Source organism: Strix aluco, chromosome 2 (assembly GCF_031877795.1).
Source record: "Strix aluco isolate bStrAlu1 chromosome 2, bStrAlu1.hap1, whole genome shotgun sequence".
NCBI classification, from domain to species: domain Eukaryota; kingdom Metazoa; phylum Chordata; class Aves; order Strigiformes; family Strigidae; genus Strix; species Strix aluco.
In genome coordinates this window covers 52852335-52862258 of record NC_133932.1, presented here as the reverse complement: position 1 = coordinate 52862258, position 9924 = coordinate 52852335, and the positions used below count along the sequence as shown (strand labels likewise).

Genomic DNA, 9924 nt, shown 5'->3' with positions numbered 1-9924 from the left:
CGAGCAAGACATGCATCAAGGGAAGTAACATTTTTAACATCAAAAATCGCATTTTCACTATCAGCCACCCAAGTCTTCTGTTTTTTTCAGCTTGAGCAGGAATATCAGGACAGCCAACAGTTCATTTAATTAAGGCCTGTCTTAAGTAACTAAGCACCTTAATTTAAACTCAAGCTGGACACCGACTTAATTTATCTGACTGACAGCTCCCAAGGTGATCCCTAACTTGTCTGTAGAACCATGATAAATACAGATATTTTACTTCTACGTGGTCTAAATTCTCCAGCTTTTCAGTCAGCCTGAAGTTTGGAAGCAAACTGTGTTTGTCTTGTACTTGTTCAGATATTAATGTATTTTAGATACCTGCCCAATTGCCTCACACCATTTTAAAATCAAAAGAAGCTATGGGAGGGCTCTAACACAACAGTGCTGGCAATACCAATTCACTGAGCCTGCACTGCCATCTTGGCACCTAAGACAAGGAAAGAGTGAAGGCTAGAGCTTCCACCACCACCACAAAAAAACCCCAAACCCACCCAAAACCAAAAACCAACTCAAGAGTTACCCGAGTCTGCTCAAGATTTATATGGAACTTTACAGGACTCTGACTGGTGATCCTCCTGCATTCCTCAAACCTCTTCCTATACCCGCTCTGTTTGGGAGGGACCCAAGTTTTTCGCACCAAGTCAACTCTCATCTCTGCAGACCTTTAATTGTGGGGTAAATTACAAACCAAGAACTACAAATCTTTCTTACCTTGCAGAAATTAAATTATATTCAGGAAAGAAGACATTCAGCTTATGTCAACAGACATTAAACACACCAAGCACTTTATTTAATAAATTTTATTTATGCAAAGCCAATCCAAAAGTGTGTGTAAAAGTGAAAAGCTCTTTTTACATATTAATAAAACTTCTGTGTGTGTGTGTGTGTGTGCACTTTCCATGTGGGAGGAGTGAGGATTTGACTGTTTTATTTACAAGAACCCACATTGTTTAAAAATATAGACATAGGTAGTAAGTCATTCTTATTTTCCCTAAAAGCTAATTGCTGTACAGTATACAACAGCTCAAAGTGCCCAAACAACCAAGGGTGGCCCATGACAACTTGACTATACAAGCTTTTCATGCCTGATTAAGGATATTCTCGTTTTTATGTAATGCTTCTGCCCAGAGCTTGTTTTTTGGGTGTTTTTCAGGGTTTTTTAGGGGCTTTTTTTTTAAATGCATACAGTAGTCAAATTATATTACTATGTCACACCCACTATTTCCTTAAGGAAGAAAACTTATGTTCCTTGACCCTCCAGTTCCGCTGCTGCTATATCTGGTTCTTCATCATTGTAAATGTTTTCTGCCTAAAGACACAAAATATCACATTAAAAATAGCAGACACAATCGTTTTTAAATGATCTTCTACACTTTATATAGAAAAAACATGGTAATACCAAGAAAGCACAGACATCATCCCCTCCTTAAAGGGCTCCTCTCCCTGCCTTTTCTTAAAGAACAGCCAAATTTAGGAACGTGCAGACAGTGGCTTGACTTCAACACTTGTCTTCTCGGGTTGTCTCATTTCAGCAGAACAAGCCTTAGCCATTTAATTCCTTACCCTGAACATTTTGTTATTTGGACTTAACCACAAAAGAAGTTAAAGAATAGGTATTAAAAACTGAAAGCCTTACTTGTGTTGCACATTTAAGTCTGTTACGCTTTTTTAACTTAAGTTATTCCTAAGTGATTTTATTCCATATTTATAAGACAACTGATCCAATTCCTGTGATGTTAAATAATATGAACTAACTGGAGAGTTAGAAGGCACCGTGCTTCATGATCAGTATGTGGGGGCTGGGGGGAAAAGTAAGTCTTGGCTAGCATTTGGATATAAGTTCTCAACTGCCACATTTATTCTCAATATTAACTAGTATCTAAGACTTGGAGTCAGGAATTAGCTAGCAGTTGTCTTTATTCAGGTTGTTTTAGTCTTTGTTTTCTTTTGAAAGTCTTACTCTCCGATCAGTGTCAGAAGTAGAGGGGACAGACTGCTTCAGCCACTGAAGGCACAAGCTGCCCTAAGAACAAGCCATTTCAGTTTCATTTATGCAACAAGCTTCAGAGCGACTCAAGAGCCTTGACACTCACCATTTGCCATATCTGCATTATGTTGTCCTCCGATACAGAACAGATTACCCAAGGCTCATTAGGATTCCAACTGAAGTCTGAGATTTTAGCAGTGTGTCCTCCATGAATAAACTGTTAAAAAACCCAGAAGCTTCAGTAAGCCATTTCACCTCTAGAGAGAAATCTGTTAAAACCCAACATTCAGAAGGTAAATTCATCATGCTGACAACTACACAAAGAAGAAAGGTTCACGATGCAGGTGTCAAGAAGGTGTGTATGAAACAGCACATTCCATTCATTGCTTACGGACACAGCTGCAACTGCTGAGACAGCATTCAAGAAGACAGTTCATATTATTACAGCAACAACTGATTGACATCCTCAAAATGGTGCTACTTCACGCAAGGCTGGGCTGTGAAATCCAGCCATATTTTACATCCATTACCTCACCTAATTATATAAGCACTTATGCAGTTACACAGGAAATGGGGAAGCCAAGCTATAAGCCTTTTTAATTGTTTGTTTCCTAAGCAAAACAAAACATAAGCCTTTGTACTTTCTACATCAGTAAGGTTCGCAGCCACATGGGACCTAACTGGTCCAATGCAAGACAAACAACTTGAGGGAGGCCTTGGCTCTACACATGTTCAGTTATAAGAGTACCGACAAGCACGTGGCCGAACTGTAAATATGTTCAACAATAAAGATGTGTGAATCATGTCCAGGACAGCTTTGAAAAAAAAAAAATCACTACCTTCAGAATCGAACAGAGGAAGCTACTGCGGGTTACAGCAATGGATTGAAAACCAGGGAGCTGAAAAGATTTATCAACTGCTGCAGTTTTAGTAGCACTCGTAAGGCATCATACTGCCATACAGCATGTCAGCAGACTGAAACCAAACAAACATACCAGCAGCTCAGGAGGCCCGTCTTCTGCGTCCTCTGCAGACTGCTCTTCTCCAATTTTACTGTAAGAAAGTAGTTTATACTTTTTATTAATAATGAAAATTGCACCCTGTATCAGCTTAACAGTTCCTAGCCTTTGTTTCCAGTATTTGCTTTTGCTGTTGGTTTTTCCCTCTCTCAAATAACTATAAGGTACAGAACATCAACCGTTTGGTGTTATCATTACTGAAATAGAATCTAACTTGTGAAGCACATGGAGGCAGAAATCCCTTATTACTGAAGACAACCCAATTCTATCAGCAAGAAATCCTCACAGAGAAGTAACATTAGAATGTTACACACATACTGTGCTGCTTCTACTGTATACCTGAGAAACCAGGTCCAAGTTATGCAAGCAAGGAAGTCTAGAGACCAGCAAAAATCCAGTCTACCAAATAAAGTAGGTCTGCAGCCTTTTTTTTTTTTTTTTTTACCAGTTCATATACACTAAAAGAAAGAAAATGCTCTTCACCTCAGATCCCATACATTAAGCCGACGATCAGTACCACTTGAGGCAAGAATTGTTTCGTTATGAGGAGACCAGTGAACCTATTGAAAGACAACAACTTGACTGGAGCACAGTTACTGATTTCTAAAGCATATCCTGAATAACCCCCACCAGCACCTGGCCTCTAATCTTCAACAACAAGACTCAATACATCAGTTTCTTCCAGCTAAAATGATGTCCTATAGCTCAAATCAAGTGCTTTAAAGTCTTAAGATGTCTGAGATTGAACAGTCAACATCACTTCACTGTTAGAGATTTACCCTATCCTGAAATTTAATTGTCTGAAATTCACTGTTAATCGCACCTACACAATATTAGATTTGAACCCAAGTCCTCTCCACAGAAGGACATTTTAGAGAAACCTTCTACACCTGTACTGAAGGTAGCTGTAAGCTCCCAGTATGTTCTCAGCAGTAAGTTGTAGACTACTTGCTTCAGAGTCGAGTGGGAAAAGGTAGAAAGAAACTATGTGGTACTGCCCATATTTATTGAACCAAAATTCACTATTTAATGTTTAACAGACTTTTATTTATTGTGGTCGGCCACCATAAGAAAACTTACATGTTCTTGTCCTAGTCAGTACTCTTACAGATTTTGTTACAGGTTGTGAGAAAAGTTTACCCACCTGAAAAATTTCATCTTTATGAGACTCAAAAGAATGGAGTTTCAATTTTAAATTTCGAAGATCCCAAAGAGCCACTGTCTGGGAGAAGTAACAAGAAACCATTTTTACTATAATGGCTATAGAACTGTAATCTAAAATTACTTATAAAGTATGCACAAGTAAATACCTTGTCAGCAGAACCAGTTGCTAGAATGAACTCACTGTATGGGTTGAAGGACAGACAGTTGACCTCGGCTGTATGAGCATCTACGGAATGACTTGGCTTGGACGTAGTGTTAGATCTTGTGTCCCAACTGTTGCAATGAAGGGTTTGTGGGAGAGTGAGGGGCAGTGAGGAGAGAGCAAGAGTGAGCACACATAAATTTCCACAGGAGGTTCTTTTTCACTACACTACACGTTAGTTTAAGAGACTACATTATTAGTAGTCTCTGAACTTAAATCTGAAGCTACAGTTTTTATTCAAAAAGTTTCCAGGTCTTTGTGTCTGTCGTACATGAGCAGTTCACACCCAGAAGCTGATATACATATTAATTATATCTTATTTTCAAATCATGTGAACACACTAAATGACATGCAGATTTCAGTGATTCTGCAGCATTACTACTGTTGATTGCACTAAAGAGCTACATTAGACCATTTCATAATTCAGGTTTCTTTAATCTAAGTGCTCTGAACTGGTCCACTGACAGCACACAGCAGGCACTATCCAGAAACTGCTTAGCCCTGACTTACATCATAAGCTTCTGATCATCAGCCACAGATCCAAACAGAGATTCATGGAGCAGATGCCATGCCACATCTTCTACTACTGCAGAGTGTCCAGTAAAGATTGCTTTTGCATCAATAATTTTGCCTTCTTTCGGTCCAGCACTTACATCCCATAAACACACAGTCTGTAAATAAGAGTCATATTCTATTGTTATGTGAACTTCAGCGTTATCTTAAAAAAAACCCCAACCATATTCTACATATAAACAGAGATAACAATCCTGCTCCTGAAACAGGTTGATTTGAAACGGAACACTTAATAAGCCATTAGAAATCAGATGAGTTAAGTTATTAATCAGTTTTCTTCAAATTCAAGGCCCAAGGATTATTTATAAGGTCACAAAAGCAATTTACAAAAAGCATCCCTAGTCAGTAGTTTGTGTTTCACTTTTAAAGCCCACGCAGAAATTTGCTAGCTGTTAGTCCAACTGATCTTCAAGGGTCTTACTAATTTATGGTCTCAGACCCCAGCCAGTTTAAAGGCTTGTTACACAACAGTTTCTTCCAGCAGAAAATGATAAGAACATTCTGTTTTTACTTCACTGAGAATGCTACAAAGAATTGGTTGTTGATTACAGCCTAAAGTCAAACTGACAGCCTTTAGAAATACAATATGTGAGAACTTCCCCACAAAAAGCTACACAAACCCAGTTTTTCTCTAATTACCTATTACAGCATAAATTAGCAGGGGTGATTTGGTTGGTTGTTTGGGGTTTTTTTAAAATAGGGGAAAAGATGTGTTTTTTACATGATCATCCGACGCACTGAGAAGATGTCCACTCAAATTTGAGTTCCATGATAAGCCATAGCCTTCCTTCTGGTGCCCTCTTAATCTAAGGTCAGGATTACACTCTCCACTTGGGTCTGAAAGAGAGTAAATTCCTTCCATTGAGCTTCATCTTGCACATCAATCCACAAGTGCATCATTATCACCCAAGAACTTTGTTTCCATTGCAATAATGGCATTTCACACATCGGCCTCATAGGAGAATGCTGCTTCTATGGAGATTCGCTTACGATATTGAGCCTAACCAGGCAGTAAAGTCATCGAAGATATGAGTCTTCCTCTTTGGACTCCAGAGTCCATCACCTCTCCTCCCAATTGCAGTAAAATGTAAGTTTACTTTCAACGACAAGAAGCATTTTACTTAACTTCAAGGAATCTGACTCACCTGGTTTTGAAGGATGTTTCGTGTAGTCAAATACCAACACATCAGCAGATGGTGTTTTTGTAGCAATGATGCAGGGATTCTGGGGCATGTAACGAGCACGGTTTACTTCACCTTCATGGTTAATTTTAATCTCTGTTTCAATTTTGCCAGTCACAGATCCAAAGCCACCAAACTCTACGTTTGTCAGAAAAAGGTCAGTTTGTCACATCAACTATTTTAAACAGGTTAAACAGCATTTCATGCATGTCCTCCACTCCATGAAGCAGTGGTAAGCATCTTATGAAAGACTAGCACCATGTGGCACAACAGTATTAACACTAGATATTTTGAGTCCTCTGATAGAAACTAAAGCTCTGAAAGAGTTTGTATTTGAGGTAGGTGGATATCAGTTTTCACCACAACTGACAGAGCTGGCAGAAATACTAGTAGGGATTATGTATCATAGTGTTACCCAAATTATTCTGAAATAAGTTTCCTCTTTTTAGTCACTATTAATGATCTAGAATTAGCGTGAACTGATAAGTACATGTCAGCTTTAGTATTTAACCAAGTTAGAATACCATTAGATAGGACACTTATTAATGCTACTGCTAAAGCATAATCTTAAGAATGCATGCACTGCCCACCTCCTTTCTCACTGTCATATTGAGAAGCATCAAACTGATCATCATTGGGAATCTGGACTCTTGCAACAACCAGGTGGTTCTGTTCATCGGACGTGTGCGTTCCCAAAACCAGCCAGTGTAGAGCATAATCCTTTCCTTCTGGCCTGTTCAGAATAACAAATGCATGGAATAAAATTAAGCGCTCAGTTCCATAAGTTTGATAGCTAGCATCAATAACATTCAAGATCCAAACTTCTTCAGGGAGCTAGAAAAGAGAGACTCGTGTAAGAGATCCTTTCCTTTTTCACAAGAGTCTTGTGCAATGCAGTGAACTAGACTTGGACATAAGCAAGCCAAAGATACAACCAGCAAGGCTAGAGTGACAACGCAAGTCAGTAAACTTTGCCACTACAGCTAAAAAGGACGATTACAGTTTGCATAGTAGCTAAAGGTGACGCTAATACCTACTTCTGTCTTTAATTCCCCTAGCAGTGGCACAGTATTGATTTAGAAAACAATCAATACTACTTTCTATAAAACACTAATACTGAGGACAAATGGCAACTTATTTTAGTTACTTCTCTTGGAAGCTTTTACCAGTTTTTATTTTATTACAGAAGTTCATTTTTAAACACTGAGCAAATCCTAGCTAACTAGAATCAAATTTCTCTTCTGGCAGTTAAATGCAACATTTAGTAATAAGTGAAAGGCTGGATGGACAGTGCCATTTAGTTCTGAAAGGAAAAATCTGAACAGTCAAAACCAAGCAAATTCTGCATTCCTGAAAACAAATTATGCTGTCTGAATCCAAGCAAACAGGAATCACTGGGGCAATCATAAACCACTGTAGGTATTGCCACACCACTTCCAAGGCAACATCATACATTTTGAAGGGAAAATTAAAATATGAAACAAAACAAGAAAACACACAATGCACACACACTTACTTGCATCAGGAACAGGTGTCCCATCATGCCAGGTGCCATACAAAGAGACAGTCCTTGCCTTATATGGCTTACATATTTTGACACTGGATAATTGGAAATACCAGGTTTTAAACTGAATATTAAGTCAATCTGCAAAATACGAGGCAAGCAGAAGTGTTCCTCATAAGGGCTCCACACCCTCACATCCCCACGTCATTTTCTCCATGCCACTACTAGTTAGCTCGCATCTCTCAACATCCTCCCCAAACATTCTGGTATACAAAATTAAATGATCATCTAACCACCAAGTATAACATCACATATGGAAGGTGGAATTTTGAAGAGGAAAGAGACCATCCTCTGATTATTGCATGAGCTTTACACATAAGCTATTTTAAAACCTAGCTGTAACCAGTTTACAACAAGAGGGACCCAGTCCTTGCCCACTACTTCAATGGAGCCCTGAGTGGTTACCGTTACAATTTAAGTTCTGTAGTAGCTGGCACATGAACAGAATCTATCCTCATCTTCAAAGTTCTTTAAGAAATCAACCAGTGAGCCCACAATTTTCAGGGGGAGGTGGAAGAATGGGAAAATTAAAGTATGTGAAGTCAACAATGAGCCAGGGACAGAACCAGGATGTGAAGCACCAGAACAATATCCTCTTAAATAAGTCCTAACTTAAAACAAAAGAAATCGTAGACAGATACTACAGCTTCTACAGAACAGTAATCTGTAGTACACATGAGGAAAAAACAGTCTTGAAGAATAAGCTAATTTAGTACATAGATTTTGGTGTTAGGTCTCATATATCAATAAATTGACGAAGATTTCTCTCCTCACACTTCACGACATCTTCTGCTACGCTAAGCAAGAATTCTGTAAAGTATCAAGTTGTAACTTTTTCCCCCCAAACCTTCTGCATACCCAAAGGGTTTTTAAGATTGTAAGCAAAATAAAGTGTCACAAGCTCACAAAAAGGAGTCTAACCCAAATTACTCTCATCTTGCATGGTTTTTACTCTCATGTTCCTTAGCAGACACGGTTAAGAGAGACAGAAAGAGGAGTGAAACAAGCAATTGCACAGAGTCTCAGCTCCTGCTCTGCAAACTAAGCAAATCAGCAGCTGAGCCCTGCGCCTCCCTGGTACCTTCCAGGCCTCTCTTCCCTTCTCTCACCTGGTCACATCAGGCAACCACTGCACGGTGAGGCTGGGCCACTCCAGAGCATGTGTCATAACCAGGTCGTACAAGAAGGGGGTGTTTTTCTTCCAGATCTTGTACTCCTCGCTGATGACGCGCTCCTCCACTGTGTCCTCCAACACTGCCGGAATGGGAAGAGATGAACCAGGGGCTCGGCACCTGCCGCCGCTGAGGCGAGGCGGGGCGGGGCTGGGGGGGGGTGGGGGGGTGGGGTGGTGCACCGCCAGAGGTTGGGGCTATACCAGGGAGAAGGCGAGGTAGGAGAGGGGGTCCTGAAGCGCCCTCAGGGCGGCCGGCGGGGGCACAACTGCAACCGCCCCAACCCTGCTACCATCCCATCGGAAGCTCCTTGGAGAGGAATTCCGGAGCGCCTCAGCCCCGCCCCGCCCCGCCCCCCGCGCCCCTCGAGCACACGCGTCCTCCCGCCACCGCCCAGCTGGGGAGAGGGAGCAGTGGGTTTCCTACCTTCCTTGCTCGCCATTTTGGGTGTGCGCGTGCGCGCGCAGGCGACACGCAGCGCGGGCAGCAGCGGCTAACGGCGACGAAGGGGGAGAGAGGAGCAGGACGGGAGGGAGGAGGGAGGAGGGAGGGCGGGAGCGTGGGCCGCCGCCGAGGGCCTCGCCGCTGAGGGCCCCAACGGCGCCGCCGCCCCGCCGCGCGCGGGCTTGCCGACTTCCAACCCGCGCCTCGCAGCACGGCGCATGCGCGGTCCGCAGCACCACCGCCCGCAGCGGCAGCCAATGAGGTGGGCGGGAGGGCCGCGAGGGCGCGCGCGTGAGGCAGCGGGCGCGAGGCGGCGCCACGGGGGCGCTCCAATCAGGCGCTGGCGCGCGCTGAGCCCACGCGGGGTGGGGCGGGGCGGGGCGGGGCTGCCATGACTGCCGGGAGCGCGCGGGAGCCCGTCCGGAAGCGCTGGCGGGCGGGGAGCGCGAGGCGCGGCGGGTGCCGCTGTCGTAGGGTCCCCCCTGCCACGGCGGTGCCCGGGCTGGGCCCGGAGGGGATGGCGCTGCGCCCGGCCGCCTCCGTGCGGCGGCCTAGGGATGAGGGCTGAGGCGG

General features: G+C 42.7%; 1 protein-coding gene across 1 annotated transcript; it reads right to left on the bottom strand.

Moving 5' to 3' along the window:
- Positions 1–830: 830 nt before the first annotated feature.
- RBBP7 (RB binding protein 7, chromatin remodeling factor) lies at positions 831–9553 on the bottom strand. Its single transcript, XM_074814731.1, has 12 exons — positions 9334–9553; positions 8845–8989; positions 6762–6904; positions 6136–6309; positions 5712–5827; positions 4928–5088; positions 4362–4488; positions 4196–4273; positions 3535–3611; positions 3028–3085; positions 2139–2249; positions 831–1354 (listed from the first exon to the last, which is right to left on the bottom strand). The coding sequence occupies exons 1-12, from the start codon at positions 9347–9349 to the stop codon at positions 1286–1288; spliced, it is 1275 nt and encodes a 424-aa protein (XP_074670832.1). The 5' UTR covers positions 9350–9553; the 3' UTR covers positions 831–1285.
- Between the last annotated feature and the right edge of the window lie 371 nt (positions 9554–9924).